The sequence below is a fragment of the Doryrhamphus excisus genome, chromosome 19 (assembly GCF_030265055.1).
Source record: "Doryrhamphus excisus isolate RoL2022-K1 chromosome 19, RoL_Dexc_1.0, whole genome shotgun sequence".
In the NCBI taxonomy this organism is placed as follows: Eukaryota; Metazoa; Chordata; class Actinopteri; order Syngnathiformes; family Syngnathidae; genus Doryrhamphus; species Doryrhamphus excisus.
The window spans coordinates 16,663,475-16,680,575 of NC_080484.1; the positions used below are offsets into that span (position 1 = coordinate 16,663,475).

At 35.9% G+C, this 17,101-nt stretch overlaps 1 protein-coding gene across 6 annotated transcripts in view; it reads left to right on the forward strand.

Annotated features, from left to right (window-relative positions):
- Nucleotides 1-17,101, forward strand: part of LOC131107545 (glutamate receptor ionotropic, NMDA 2D) — a 101,948-nt gene that overhangs the window by 31,003 nt on the left and 53,844 nt on the right. For 3 of the 6 annotated variants that reach the window (XM_058057660.1, XM_058057662.1, XM_058057661.1), the window contains exons 2-5: nt 575-917; nt 1,017-1,223; nt 4,659-4,925; nt 15,185-15,513. In XM_058057660.1, the coding sequence (XP_057913643.1) occupies nt 627-917; nt 1,017-1,223; nt 4,659-4,925; nt 15,185-15,513 (1,094 nt within the window). In that variant the 5' untranslated portion in view covers nt 575-626. Of the gene's footprint in view, nt 1-574; nt 918-1,016; nt 1,224-4,658; nt 4,926-4,976; nt 7,731-14,991; nt 15,036-15,184; nt 15,514-17,101 lie in introns of those variants that run through there. The other 3 variants (XM_058057663.1, XM_058057665.1, XM_058057664.1) reach the window with 3 other exon arrangements.

Sequence of the window (17,101 nt, forward strand, 5' to 3'; positions counted from 1 at the left end):
AATTAAAATTAAAATTAAAATTAAAAATTTTAACCTCCTACTTCAGTACGTGACAAAAATTACAAAAATTAAAATAAATATTTTTAATTTTTAATTGTTTTAAAAAAAATATTTAAAAAATTAATAATATTTTTTATAATATTTTTACAAAAAATTAAAATTAAAATTAAAATTTATAAAATACATAAAAAACAAAAAACAAAACTTCAATTATATTATGAAAGCAGGAAGTGAACAAATGTAAGAGTTAGTGATTGTAAAAGATTGTAAAAAAAATTACAAAAAATTAAAATAATATTTTTAATTTTTAATTGTTTTTAAAAAATATTTAAAAAATTAATAATATTTGTTATAATATTTTTACAAAAAAATTAAAATTAAAATTTATAAAATACATAAAAAAACAAAAAACAAAACTTCAATTATATTATGAAAGCAGGAAGTGAACAAATGTAACAGTTGGTGATTGTAAAAGTACCAGATGGAGGGGTAGGATTTAATAAGCTTTGCTTCTTCCTACTCCTTATTTGGGACTAACTTCATCACTGGTTTCTTCTCTCCTTCTGTCTTGCAGGCACCCTGTCTTTGTGCCGTACATATCCGCCTCCCCCCCTCGGCAGGTTGCCATGGTGGCCATACCTACTCTCTCTCTCCTCCTGGTCCTGGCAGAGTGGAGAGGCCCGGCGGACGCCTCCCCCCACCTGCTGCTGCGGCCCAGCCCGAGAGAGCGTGAGGCGGGGACAATGATGAACTTCAACATCGCCGTGATCCACGCCGGCGCGATGGTGCAGGCGGAGGCGGCGGCGGCGGCCGGGTCCGGGGGACGGGTGCTCTATCCTGGCTTCGGCCGGGTGTACGGCTCCCTGGGGGAGAGCGTGGTCACCCAGTGGGGCTCTGCCAACGTCATCTGGCTACAGGTTGGAGAACGTCACTCTTCCCCGGAAGCTTCCGGGTCTGCTTTTGACACACTAACCCCCGTCTTACGTCACTTCCTCCCCCCCCCCGCCGTCCCCAAGGTGAACGACAGCAGCCCTAAGACGGTGCTGTCCCAGCTGTGTGAGCTGCTGGCTGCGCGGCCCCTACAGGGTCTGGTTTATGAAGAGGGGAGCCCCACCCGCACGGCCTGGGGTCCTCTGGCCCCCATGCTGGAGTTTGTGTCTGCGCAAACGGGACTGCCCATAGTGGCTGTAGGAGGGGGAGCGGGGCTGGGGCGGATGCCACAGGTAGGAGGAGGGAGGTTGGGGGGCGGGTGGGGGTTCAAGGGTCCACAAGTCCAGGACTACTGCCGCCTGGGGTGAAGCGCAGTAACGTCCCTTCATTTGCTAGTCATCAGGCTACTTCCTGGTTCCGGCTTTTCCACGGCACGGCTCTGACTCAGCTCAGCTCCACCTGGATCAATCTGGCAAAATCACCAAAGGGACAGCTTTATCCCAGGGGAGACTGAGGGCGCGTTGCAGTCGTGTACTGAAATACTGTAATACTTGTGTAGTACTTTGTGTTGAACTGAGACGGTACCGTGCAGTGGAAAAGGAACAAAACACCATGATTCATCATCATCCGAATATCATATCCATACTACAGGTGGGGGGGACATGTACGTGGCCCCCCGGCGCATTCTAAAAATAGAATTTAACAAGAAAACCAAGACACAAAAAAACAGCAAAATGCAGTAATTTTACAAGAGTAAAGAGAAAAAATATGAAATCATGTGATTTGACTACAGTTGAAATATGAAATCGATACTTTTTAATGAAAAGTTGTCATATTATTATTTAAAAACCAAAACAATGGAACAGAATCATGTCATTTTGGAAAATGAGGTTGCAGAAAAAGTTATAACCTTATGACAATAAAAGTCCAAATTTGATGGCAATAAAGTCACAATTGAAAATGTACAGAAATAAATTTTAAGAAAAAAACAGCAGAAAATGGCTGTAATTCCATGAGAATTAAGTCTAAATATTACGAGAAAAATGTTGCCAGAGCGCAATTTTACAAGGATTAAATAAATGAAAAATAATTTTAGAAAAAAAAAAAAATTTAAGGTTGGAATGTTATGAGAAACCAACAAATAAAGTTGTCATTTTTGAAAAATTATATAAATATATTATATATACATAAATTATATAAATTTACTATATTAACTATATTATATTATGTAAATATAAAAATATTGTTGAAAAAAAGTTTGGTGTTTTAATTTGTAATATTTTGTAAGGATTAAATAAATGAAAAATAATTTTAGAAAACAAATATTTTTTTTAGGTTGTAATGTTATGAGAAACCAACAAATAAAGTTGTCATTTTTGAAAAATTATATAAATATATTATATATACATAAATTATATAAATTTACTATATTAACTATATTATATTATGTAAATATAAAAATATTGTTGAAAAAAAAGTTTGGTGTTTTAATTTGTAATATTTTGTAAGGATTAAATAAATGAAAAATAATTTTAGAAAACAAATATTTTTTTTAGGTTGTAATGTTATGAGAAACCAACAAATAAAGTTGTCATTTTTGAAAAATTATATAAATATATTATATATACATAAATTATATAAATTTACTATATTAACTATATTATATTATGTAAATATAAAAATATTGTTGAAAAAAAGTTTGGTGTTTTAATTTGTAATATTTTGTAAGGATTAAATAAATGAAAAATAATTTTAGACAACAAATATATTTTTTTAGGTTGTAATGTTATGAGAAACCAACAAATAAAGTTGTCATTTTTGAAAAATTATATAAATATATTATATATACATAAATTATATAAATTTACTATATTAACTATATTATATTATGTAAATATAAAAATATTGTTGAAAAAAAGTTTGGTGTTTTAATTTGTAATATTTTGTAAGGATTAAATAAATGAAAAATAATTTTAGACAACAAATATATTTTTTTAGGTTGTAATGTTATGAGAAACCAACAAATAAAGTTGTCATTTTTGAAAAATTATATAAATATATTATATATACATAAATTATATAAATTTACTATATTAACTATATTATATTATGTAAATATAAAAATATTGTTGAAAAAAAAGTTTGGTGTTTTAATTTGTAATATTTTGTAAGGATTAAATAAGTGAAAAATAATTTTAGACAACAAATATATTTTTTTAGGTTGTAATGTTATGAGAAACCAACAAATAAAGTTGTCATTTTTGAAAAATTATATAAATATAAAAATATAATATATATACGTAAATTTTAATTTATATAATCATATATAAATTATATAAATATATTATGTAAATATAAAAATATTGTTGAAAAAAAGTTTGGTGTTTTAATTTGGAACATTTTGTTGGAGTCAAGTATAGCCACTAACTAACAACTAACCACTTCCACATGAAATGGGAGGAAAATGTTTCGGTTGTGTGGGACATGGCTGACTTCAGGACTTCATGTCGTGTTAAGGTAATTCATGTAAGCTAATCTATCAAAGTCTTTATAGCCCCCTAGTAACTACAATACTACATATCACTAATATATACAGTATATACTCTACTGTACTATAATAATACACCATAGTCTGCCACCAAATAGCCTCGTTGTCTGCCTACATGAAGCTTCGCCACTGCGGCCCTTTTGCTGAACATCTTGGAAAGCCGCCGTGGCCCTGCCTCGTCCTCCCGGGAACGTTCTAGAAAACACCTCACAGGAGAACACGAGCAACAATCCAAGATGTTTGAGCCCTGCAGCCTCACCGGCTCCATGAATACTTCAAGACCGCAGTTGGTGGGGGGAGCGAGTTGAAAGTCTGCTTTAGTGCAGGGGTGACCATTTGTGGCTCACAACTGGTTTTTACTGGCCCTCGGCACATTATGATCATATAATTAAACAGGAAAAGTAAAAATAATAATAATGAAAAACATTTTACATAAATGAAGTCAAAATATGAAGAGAAAAATGCAATCAAAAGAAATAAAATGAGAATGAAGAAATATTATTTGAATAAGAGCTACAATACACAAAAGTATTTTATATTTTACTGTATTTTATTATTTTAACAAGCTATAAAAATAATAACAAGAATAAAAAAGAAGTTTGGGATTGTTCAAAACGCTCGGTTTCAAAAGGCGTGGTAAAACCGTTCCTTTGTGATGTCACAGAGGGGCGGACTTCCTTATATGGTTCAGTTGGGTCATTTTACAAGAATAAAACATCATTTTAGGTCAAACATGTTTTTTATTGGTTGTAATGTTATGAGAAAATAATCAAATAAAGTTACATTGAAGAAAAAAAATTAATTATAATATTATGGGAAAAAATATAAAAAATAAAATATAGAATAAAATAATAAAATATATATATAAAGATTAAAAAATATAAAAATAAAGCTTTTTTCCCCTCTTAATATTTGGACCTGCTGTTTTTTTTCTTTATTTTTTATTTTCCAATTGTTTCAACATTCTTCTTGTAAATGTTCTTCCCTTTATTCCCGTAGTATATGACTTTGTTCCTATAATATTCAAACTTTTTCCAACCTAATTTTCCAACCATGACAACTGTAATTTGTTTAGTTTCTTATATTACAACCTTGGGAAAAAAAAAAAATCTTTTTTCTTTGGCATTTCTTTTGGGGTTTCTAACCGACTCTCCCGCTGCTCTCTTTGCCCCCCAACCAGGAATCAGGTTCCATCTTTCTCCAGTTCAGCTCCTCCACCGCCCTCCAGCTGGAGGTGATATTCGAGGTGCTGGAGGAGTACGACTGGACGGCCTTCTCTGTGGTGTCCACGCGTCACCACGGCTACCAGGAGTTCCTGTCGGTGGTGGAGGGCCTGACGGACGGCTCCTTCATCGGCTGGGAGAAGAAGAGCGTGGTCATCCTGAACGTGACTGACGACCCCGGGGGTGCACGCACGCGTAGGCTGCTGAAGGAGAACGAGGCGCAGGTGAGAGCAGGGGGGAGGGAGGGAAGGGAAAAGGGGGGGAGGAAAGGGGAGGAAGCGCAGCGAGTATCATTGCAAGGGGGGGCTCCCCCGGCTTTTTCCTTCCTTCTTCGTCTCACCCTCGGTCCCTCCGCATCTCTCTCTCTCCCCTCTCTCCTCTATCCCTCTGTTCTTCTCTCCCTTCACCATCCAACACGCTCACAGTTCAATGGTGCAACCAAAACCATAAGTCACTTGGAACAATCCTGGCATGGAGAGTTATGGACTGCATGATCGTAAAGACTTGACACGCATAGTAAGAGAAAATAAGACAAATAAGACATATAAGACATGCCTGTTTACCACTTCCTAAATACACTTTTTAACATCATTAGAGCCCTCTACACATGAAATAACACCCCTATAGTCACCTTTGCACGCCTATTACCAAATATGATGGACTTTATATGAGAAAAAAAGACATTTAAGTTTGCTGTTTTCTAAAAAAATTTTTAAAACATAATTAGAGCCTTCTAACCATGAAATAGCACCCCTACAGTCATTTCTACACACCTTTGACCCAATATAGTGGACTTTATATGAGGAATTAAGACATATAAGACATATAAAACCTGTTTACCACCTTCTAAATATGCTTTTTAACATAATTAGAGCCCTCTAGATATGAAATAACACCCCTATAGTCACCTTTGCATGCCTATTACCCAATATGGTGGACTTTATATGAGGAAATAAGACATAGAAAAGCTGTTTGCCACTGTCTAAAAGTTTTTTAAACATTATTAGAGCCCTCTAGACAAGAAATAGCACCCCTACAGTCACTGTTACACTCCTTTTACCCGATATGGTGGACTGTATATGCGGAATTAAGACATATAAAAACCTGTTTACCACCTTCTAAATATGCTTTTTAACATAATTAGAGCCCTCTAGACATGAAATAACACCCCTACAGTCACCTTTGCACGCCTATTACCCAATATGGTGGACTTTATATGAGGAATTAGGACATATAAGACATAGAAAAGCTGTTTGCTACTTTCTAATATATATTTTTAACATAATTAGAGCCCTCGAGACATGAAATAGCACCCCTACAGTCACTTTTACACTCCTTTTACCCAATATGGTGGACTTTATATGAGGAATTAAGACATATAAGACATATAAAACCTGTTTACCACCTTCTAAATATGCTTTTTAACATAATTAGAGCCCTCTCTACATGAAATAACACCCCTATAGTCACCTTTGCATGCCTATTACCCAATATGGTGGACTTTATATGAGGAAATAAGACATAGAAAAGCTGTTTGCCACTTTCTAAAAGTTTTTTAAACATTATTAGAGCCCTCTAGACATGAAATAGCACCCCTACAGTCACTTTTACACTCCTTTGACCCAATATAGTGGACTTTATATGAGGAATTAAGACATATAAGACATATAAAACCTGTTTACCACCTTCTAAATATACTTTTAAACATAATTAGAGCCCTCTAGACATGAAATAACACCCCTATAGTCACCTTTGCATGCCTATTACCCAATATGGTGGACTTTATATGAGAAAATAAGACATATAAGACATAGAAAAGATGTTTGCCACTTTCTAAATTTTTTTCAAACATTATTAGAGCCCTCTAGACATGAAATAACACCCCTATAGTCACTCCAAAGGTAGGAACGCACAGTGGTGGTTAGCATGTTGGTGGTTAGCATGTTGGCCACACATGTGGAGTCGCCATGTTTTCCCCGTGTGGGTATCTGGCTTCCTCCCACACTCCCAACATCATGCATGTTAGGATGTTAGGTTCATTGGCAACTCCTGATTTTTCCCGAGGTAGGAACGTGGCTCTTTGTGTATACGTACCCTGCCATTGGCTGCTGGCGAGCAGTCCTGGTGAGGACAAGCGGCATTGAACATGGACGGGTACTCGTGTCTGTTAACGCCTTGACTAAGTCAGCCCTGCTACTGTGAGCTAAATTAAAAAAAGAAAGCAGTTAGCATGTCGTTATGCTAACTGGAGATGTAGGAATGGAAAACCAGCAGCCAAAAGCTGGTCCTTCCGTGGTTTTCCAGTTGGAAACGTGAGCATGGAAACGCGGAATCAAAATAAAACCATTTGAATTTGGTCACATGGTCTTGTCCGAGACAACAAACATTCAAATAAAAAAAAAAAAAACAAAGACAAAATGCGGTGCGGAGGGAAGCACTGTCATCCGGGAGAAAATTCCTGCTCCTCCACATTGATGAGAGGAGCCAGAGGAGGTGCCTCCCTCCCAGACGCCTCCCCCCATGGTCAGGGCACGTCCGACTGCTAGGAGGCCTCACGGAAGACCCAGGACACACTACGTCTCCCAACTGGCCTGGGAGCATGGGGTGGACGGATGGAAATCCGGTCTTCACTTCCACCTCGGATATGTGGCGGAAGTTGGACGGACGGAATCTCCCAAGAAAAAGCGACGCCATCACCACGGAAGTGAAAACAATCCGCATCAAAACACCCGCCCACCGATTTTTGCCTCGCAAACGCTCAACTTAAGGATGAAATGGATCGGGTCATGGGTCATGGATTCGGAGCGCTGTTGGGAAGGGGGAAGCAGGAAGTGATATCAAAGCTGCTGACAAACGTTACACTTCACTTCCTGGACTCATCCTTTACCTTTTCAAACTACTTCCACACTTTGGATGTTTTTTTTTTTTTTTCATAGCCATCAATGTCAGCCTCCCTAGCATTCAGAGCTAGCGCTCACCTCAGATGCTCTGGATTGTTCCAGCCAAGCAGATGATTTTATTCACGCCAGGTAAGTGTTTGTCTTCTGTTAAACACGCACCTCATTTTCTATTCTCTATCAACGCAAATATGCTGTTTTTGGATGTTTTTCACAAAGACTCAATGATATTGACATTTTTTTTATTGACATGGTTCCACAGTGAGATTACACAGTGGAACAATGTGAACAATGTACGTTTTGCGCTGTTGGATCTTAAGGATGTTCGAGTAGAGCTTCATGCAAAAAGAAGAAATGAAAGCGAGACAAAAATGTTTCAATCAAATGTATTGTAAAATTTTTTAATTTAGCATTTTTTAATTATAATTTTTTTTATTTAATTTTTTTTATTAATTTCAATTTTTTTTCATAAAAACAAATCTTAATAAAAAAAATTTAATAAAAAAATTAATTAAAAAATGTAATAAAAACATTTAATTAAAAAAATTTTAATGTATCATTTTTAATTAAAATTTGTTTTAATTAATTTTTTTAAATTAAAAACAATCCCCCTCCATCTGGTACTTTTACAATCAGTAACTGTTACATTTGTTCACTTCCTGCTTTCCTAATATATTTTAATTTTTATTTTTATTGTAAATTTTTTTAATTTAGCATTTTTTAATTAGAATTTTTTTATTTAATTTTTTTTAGTAATTTCAATTTTTTTAATAAAAACAAATCTTAATAAAAAAATTTCAATAAAAAAATTAATTTAAAAAAATGTAATAAAAACATTTAATTAAAATTTTTAATGTATCATTTTTAATTAAAATTTGTTTTAATTTAATTTTTTTAATTAAAAACAATACCCCTCCATCTGGTACTTTTACAGTCAGTAACTGTTACATTTGTTCACTTCCTGCTTTCCTAATATATTTTTATTTTTATTGTAATTTTTTTTAATTTAGCATTTTTTAATTATAATTTTTTTATTTAATTTTTTTTAGTAATTTAAAAAAAATTAATAAAAACAAATCTTAATAAAAAAATTTCAATAAAAAAATTAATTAAAAAAATGTAATAAAAACATTTAATTAAAAATTTTTTAATGTATCATTTTTAATTAAAATTTGTTTTAATTTAATTTTTTAAATTAAAAACAATACCCCTCCATCTGGTACTTTTACAATCAGTAACTGTTACATTTGATCACTTCCTGCTTTCCTAATATATTTTAATTTTTATATTTATTGTAATTTTTTTTAATTTAGCATTTTTTAATTATAATTTTTTTATATAATTTTTTTTAGTAATTTCAAATTTTTTTTAATAAAAACAAATCTTAATAAAAAAAATTCTATAAAAAAAATAATTAAAAAATGTAATAAAAACATTTAATTACAATTTTTTAATGTATCATTTTTAATTAAAATTTGTTTTAATTTAATTTTTTAAATTAAAAACAATACCCCTCCATCTGGTACTTTTACAATCAGTAACTGTTACATTTGTTCACTTCCTGCTTTCCTAATATATTTTAATTTTTATTTTTATTGTAAATTTTTTTAATTATAATTTTTTTATTTAATTTGTTTTAGTAATTTCAATTTTTTTTAAATAAAAACAAATCTTAATGAAAATTTTTCAATAAAAAATTAATTTAAAAAATGTAATAAAAACATTTAATTAAAATTTTTAATGTATCATTTTTAATTAAAATTTGTTTTAATTTAATTTTTTAAATTAAAAACAATACCCCTCCATCTGGTACTTTTACAATCAGTAACTGTTACATTTGTTCACTTCCTGCTTTCCTAATTTATTTTTATTTTTATTTTTATTTTTATTTTTATTTTTATTTTTATTTTTATTTTTATTTTTATTTTTATTTTTATTTTTATTTTTATTTTTATTTTTATTTTTATTTCGAAGTACTCGGTGATATGAGCATCCAATGCCATAATGGGTACCATAGTAAGTGTCAATATAGTGATATATATAGCACATCATACATCATCATATAGCACTACACAAAGGAAGTAGTGCCCAAATAAGGGCATGGGCATGGACACAGGAACAGAGGCAAAGAAGGAAACTAAAAGAGCTGCCACAAGGTGGTAACGCCCACATTGTGACAAGTATATCTTGAATTAAAGACATATTTAGTAAATAAAGGCATATTTTTGAGGAGATTTCTTCTTTTTGTTCATAATATTAATGAGCATGTATATTCCTCTAGTCCTTTATTCAGGAAAGTAGTCCAGCTTTTAATGCAGTGTCGTGCTTCACGCCGAATTTCCTAATCAAACCTCCAGAGAGCATGGCGAGATTAAACAGATGCCGAGCGTCGTCTTGCATCCAATTGAAAGGGAAAGCGTCTCTACGCTTGGGAATGAGGGGGAAACCATCCTCACTAAAAGTCTGGATGAGCGTGAAGACAAAAGACTCGTGGTTTTGGCTTGGATCTCCTTTACGCCTTTTTCCTCCTTTCTCTCCTTTCTCTCCTTTCCCCTTGCTCCATCTCCGCTCCATCCTTGTAGAAAAAAAACAGCAATTTGTTCACCAAAAAAAAACAGCAAAGTGCTGGTGTGAAATCTGAATCCGTAAAGTCCATAAACGCAGCATAACAAACAAAGTGGGCGTTCCAAAGATTGTCTCATTTCACATGAACGGCTTGACTTTCCCACCGCCTCTTGAAGGGGGGGGGGGGGGGGGGGGGGGGCATCATTTCGTGCAGAAAAACCACGGCCGCGTGTTGTTTACATACGTACATCCCAAATGATGGCGGTTTTGCACCCTTGTTTCTGTCCGCGGCCCATCGCTTTGGTCTTTTGTGCCGTCTATGTGTTTGTTACTTTGACGTAAACAAATACTATTACTCTAAAAAATGTTGCCCCGTTGCATTGCACACTCCATGCAAGTACGTACCTTGGGGCTGGATCCAAGATGGCGGCGTAAAGAAACGCTTTTTTATTGTTGTGCAGTTTATGTTCCCACTGTATGCATCTATAAAGTAGTAGTAGTAGTTGTAATTGTAATTAAGGTGTTTTTTTTTGTCGTTTTTTTTCTGGCATCATCCCATACAGCATCATATGCAAATTAGCCAATGATGTCATCCAGCCACTCCGGGACAACCAATAGCTACTTTTCTTCCTGATGTGTTGGAAGGATACAGAAATGTGTACTTATATCCATGTTTGTTTACGTCTTACTTTCACTGATTGGTTCCACGATTGGTTCCACTACCGATTGGAGCCTATCCCAGCCGTCTTGGGGCCAATCACAGGCCACATATAGACAAACAACCATTCACACTCACATTCATACCTATGGACAATTTGGAGTCGCTAATTAACCTAGCATGTTTTTTTTTTACTTCTAAGTGCCAGTGGCGTCATTAGGCCTATTTTAAAATGTTCTTAAGTCCCCCTAAATAATTTGATATTTTTTATTGATTTTTTTTTCATGTATTTTTTTATTTTTTTATGTATTTTTTTACAAAAACAAACAACCATTCCCACTCACATTCATACCTATGGACAATTTGGAGTCGCTAATTAACCTAGCATGTTTTGTTTTTTTTACTTTTAAGGGCCAGTGGCGTCATTAGGCCTATTTTAAAATGTTCTTAAGCCCCCCTAAATAATATGATATTTTTAATTGATTTTTTTTAATTTTTTTTTAAATTTTTTTTTACAAAAACAAACAACCATTCTCACTCACATTCATACCTATGGACAATTTGGAGTCGCTAATTAACCTAGCATGTTTTTTTTTTTACTCCGAAGGGCCAGTGGTGTCATTAGGCCTTTTAAAAAATATTCTTAAGCCCCCCCTAAATAATTTGATATTTTTAATAGATTTTTTTAAATGTATTTTTTTATTTATTTATGTATTTTTTTTTTACAAAAACAAACAACCATTCACACTCACATTCATACCTATGGACAATTTGGAGTCGCTTATTAACCTACCATGTTTTTTTTTTTTACTTCTAAGGGCCAGTGGCGTCATTAGGCTTTTTAAAAAATATTCCTAAGCCCCCCCTAAATAATTTGATATTTTTTATTGATTTTTTTTTCATTAATTTTGTTTTTATTAATTTTTTTTTTTTTTTTACAAAAACAAACAACCATTCCCACTCACATTCATACCTATGGACAATTTGCAGTCGCTAATTAACCTAGCATGTTTTTTGTTTTTTTTTAACTTCTAAGAGCCAGTGGCGTCATTAGGCCTATTTTAAAATGTTCTTAAGTCCCCCTAAATAATTTGAGATTTTTTATTGATTTTTTTTTCATTTATTTTTTGATTTTTTAATTTTTTTTTACAAAAACAAACAACCATTCACACTCACATTCATACCTATGGACAATTTGGAGTGGCCAATTAACCTAGCATGTTTTTGGAATATGGGAGGAAACCGGAGTATAAACAACATTATATATATAGTATTTATATATATATATATATATATATATATATATATATACTATATATATATAAATATAGTCCAAAAATCCAATCTCAAATGAACCTGACTGCTTACGTGGCCGTTGCAGGTCTAGCGGGGCCGTACCTCTTTGCTGCATGCCTTGGGTCAGGGTCTCAATGTCATGGCTAATGTCCCGGCATGGTGTGTGTGTGTGTGTGTGTGTGTGTGTGTGTTAGCAAGCGAAGGGCACGTGTTTAGTATTTCCAAGGCTGCGCTCTGCTCGTGTCGCCGTTAATATAACACACTGCCTGCGGCCGCTCGCCGACATGCGGCTCTTGCTTTTTCTTGGAGATGTTCTGGGCTGAAAGGGGGCCAATAAATGGTCGCCACGGTTTAGCGATGCTGTGTGAGTTTGTGTTACATTCCACTCCCCTCCCGCTACATGCGTTTTATGCTAATATCCTCTCTATGCTAGTCTCTGGATCAATTTTTACAATCTCTTACACTATATCTTTTCTTCCTTTGCCTTGTCAGGGTTTCTGTCGCTCGACTCGTTTCTCCATTTTCCATCTGAAGATATCATGTGTGTGTGTGTGTGTGTGTGTTTAGACCGGGTCCTTTTTTTTCCTTCCCCGCCGCCGTCACTATTTATTTATTTATTTATGTATTTGTCTTACAAAAACAAACAACCATTCTCACTCACATTCATACCTATGGACAATTTGGAGTCGCTAATTAACCTAGCATGTTTTTTTTTTTTTACTTCTAAGGGCCAGTGGCGTCATTAGGCTTTTTAAAAAATATTCTTAAGCCCCCCCTAAATAATTTGATATTTTTTATTGATTTTTTTTCATGTATTTTGTTATTTTTTATTTATTTATGTATTTTTTTTTTTTTTACAAAAACAAACAACCATTCACACTCACATTCATACATATGGACAATTTGGAGTCGCTTATTAACCTAGCATGTTTTTTTTTTTTTACTTCTAAGGGCCAGTGGCGTCATTAGGCTTTTTAAAAAATATTCTTAAGCCCCCCTAAATAATTTGATATTTTTTATTGATTTTTTTTTCATGTATTTTGTTATTTTTTATTTATTTATGTATTTTTTTTTTTTACAAAAACAAACAACCATTCACACTCACATTCATACCTATGGACAATTTGTGTCTGTGTGTGTGTGTTTTAGCAAGCGAAGGGTCACTCTCATGCTGCTTAATTCACCGTGGGGGGGGTTATTGGCATGCAGGCATGATTGTTTTGCATTAAAGACATTACAGTTCAAAATTGAATGAAGGTGCAATTCTCCAAATGTGCTTTCAGTTTCAGTTTCTCTATCCTCCCTCTATAACCCTTTACAGATCCCCTTTGGTCAATTTCCACCCCCCCCCCCCCTTCTCTGTGTCCCTGAGAGCTGCTATGCTGTTGCTGGTGTTTTTTTTTGTTTTTTTTTTGTACTTTTTCTTCATGAAATTTTGTGACTTTTCCTCATCTAGGGTCATTAACACAAAAACTGAAACAGGTCAAATTGACCCGTAACATAATGCAAGGGTTAACTACCATGATGCTAGCATGATTTGTTAACAAATCATGCTAGTTAACCTTGTTAACCTTAACTGAAACGGGTCAAATTGACCCGCAACATAATACAAGGGTTAACAAATCATGCTAGTTAACCTTGTTAACCTTAACTGAAACGGGTCAAATTGACCCGCAACATAATACAAGGGTTAACAAATCATGCTAGTTAACCTTGTTAACCTTAACTGAAACGGGTCAAATTGACCCGCAACATAATACAAGGGTTAACAAATCATGCTAGTTAACCTTGTTAACCTTAACTGAAACGGGTCAAATTGACCCGCAACATAATACAAGGGTTAACAAATCATGCTAGTTAACCTTGTTAACCTTAACTGAAACGGGTCAAATTGACCCGCAACATAATACAAGGGTTAACAAATCATGCTAGTTAACCTTGTTAACCTTAACTGAAACGGGTCAAATTGACCCGCAACATAATACAAGGGTTAAGTCTTTTCATGATACATTGCTTCTTTCCGCACGCTCACGCCATTGGCAGGAAAACATGCATATGAATTATGCGTGCACGATTATTTCAAGCCATAATTATCGGGCCCCCATATGAGGGAATTGTTAACTCATAATGAGAAATGATCTAAAAAAACAAAAGCTCCAATAAATAGCCAAGATTTTTTTTTTTAAAAAAAGGCTCCAATGAGGCACGTTTACCCGTACTGTGCAGGTGTGGAAATCAAGCACTCCTTTTTTTTTTTTTTTTTTTTTTAACAACCTGTCGTTACTTTTCGAGGCTATCCCATGAGTGGAACTCATTGAACACGCCTCAACACAGGACGGGAAAAACATGACTTGTCCTGGGAAAGCAGGATATATGGTCACCCAATTTCATTTCGATTTTGGTTCACAGGAAGAGAGAGAGCTTTAAAATAATAAAAAAAAAATACTCCAATGAGGCGAGAATACCGATCCAAGAAGCGTAGGCTTAGCAAGCAGAGAAATTCAATCCAAGGCAAAATTTGAGCAAAATTTGGGATGTTAAGTGAAAAAAAGCTCTAACCAAGGCGGCCTTTAACCGAAGCGCAACTGTATTATATGATTTTTCTCCTGTGTAAATCGCAAGACAATATAAAAATATTGTCTGTCTTAAAGTGTAGCTTTTGTAGTGCAAGCAGTGTGGAAATATAACGGGAATAACTGGAATAACGTAGCTGAACAGCGCCCCCTCTGGCAGCAACTTGAACTAAGTGAATAGAACTTCAATGGTGGCATCTCATCCAGCTTCTTGTCACTTTGTGAGTCCTACACACGTACGGCAGCACGTTACAGCTGTCTCTCCTCCTCCTCCTCCTCCTCCTCCTCCTCCTCTGCCCAGCACCTTTATCTGTCATCTCCCAGCTCCTCCTCGCCTCCTTTCAGGTGCACCTCCGTCTCCCTCACCTCCCCGTCTCCAACCCCGTCTCCCTCCACGTCTCCCCCTGTCCCCTCCTTATCTCACTAGCTTGTATATGTGTGTGTGTGTCTCCCCTCCTCCCCCGCTCCCTGCCACCTTTCCTACCGTCCCCCAGGTCCGCCTGCTGTACTGCTCCCAGGAGGAGGCCGAGCTGGTGTTCCGAGCGGCCTGGGCGGCGGGCCAGGCCGGGGCCTCGCACATGTGGTTTGCCGTGGGGCCGGCTCTCTCGGGCTTGGGCGTGGAGAGCCTGCCGAGGGCGCTGTTTGCCGTGCGACCCCAGGGATGGAGGGACGAACCCCATCGCAGGATCGCCAGGGGCGTGTCGGTGCTGACTCACGGGGCGGTGGCCATGCGTAAAGATTACGGGATGACGGGCGGGCCCAACTTTGTCACCAACTGCATGACGGATACCAACCAGACCCAGAGACTGCGGGGGAGGATGAGGTGAGGAAAGCCAGCCAAGAAGGAGGAAGATGGAGTCGGAATTCGGGGAAATGAGTTGGTTTTCCGCCAGGAGGAGCTGTGGGGGGAATGTGGGCTCAATCGGAGGACTTGATTGACAGGGAGGGCACGGAGAGGATACCCGAGAGGCGAGGAGATGCTCATAGGGATGCTCCGATCAGGCATTATGCTGCCGATTCCGATACTGACCATCCATGAGGACGTCACCATGGACTTCCCCCATGGGACAAAAAGAAGCTCCAAACTAACCGCATTGGTTTGTTTTAAAACAACAACAAAAAGGTTTAAAAAGTCAAATTTTTGTATGGGCATGGAAGTATGTAGTAGTTTGCATGCTCTTTCCAACACAGCCATAGACTTCCCCTATGGGACAAAAAGAAGCTCCAAACTAACCGCATTGATTTGTTTTAAAACAACAACAAAAAAAGGTTTAAAAAGTCACATTTGGAATCCAAAGACCAGCAGATAGGCGGATAACTGTATACACAGCCACAGACTTCCCCCGTGGGACAAAAAGAAGCTCCAAACTAACCGCATTGATTTGTTTTAAAACAACAACAAAAAAAGGTTTAAAATTCACATTTGTTTGGGTATGGAAGTATGTTGTAGTTTGCATGTGGTTTCCAACACAGTATAGACTTCCTTCATGGGACAAAAAGAAGCTCCAAACTAACCGCATTGGTTTGTTTTAAAACAACAACAAAAAAAGGTTTAAAAAGTCACATTTGTATGGACATGGAAGTATGTAGTAGTTTGCATGCGATTTCCAACACAGCCATAGACTTCCCCCGTGGGACAAAAAGAAGCTCCAAACTAACTGCATTGGTTTGTTTTAAAACAACAACAAAAAAAGGTTTAAAAAGTCACATTTGGAATCCAAAGACCAGCAGATAGGCGGATAACTGTAAGGTTTAAAAAGTCACATTTGTATGGACACAGCCATAGACTTCCCCTATGGGACAAAAAGAAGCTCCAAACTAACTACATTGTTTTTTTTTTAAAACAACAACAAAAAAAGGTTCAAAAAGTCACATTTGTATGGGCATGGCAGTATGTTGTAGTTTGCATGCGCTTTCGAACACAGCCATAGACTTCCCCTATGGGACAAAAAGAAGCTCCAAACTAACCACATTGGTTTGTTTCAAAACAACAACAAAAAAAGGTTTAAAAAGTCACATTTGTATGGGCATGGAAGTATGTTGTAGTTTGCATGCGGTTTCCAACACAGTATAGACTTCCTTCATGGGACAAAAAGAAGCTCCAAACTAACCACATTGGTTTGTTTTAAAACAACAACAACAACAAAAAGGTTTAAAAAGTCACATTAGTATGGGCATGGAAGTATGTAGTAGTTTGCATGCGGTTTCCAACACAGTATAGACTCCCTCGTGGGACAAAAAGAAGCTCCCAACTAACTGCATTGGTTTGTTTTAAAACAACAACAACAAAAAGGTTTAAAAAGTCACATTTGTATGAGCATGGAAGTATGTAGTAGTTTGCATGCGGTTTCCAACACAGTATAGACTCCCTCGTGGGACAAAAAGAAGCTCCAAACTAACCACATTGGTTT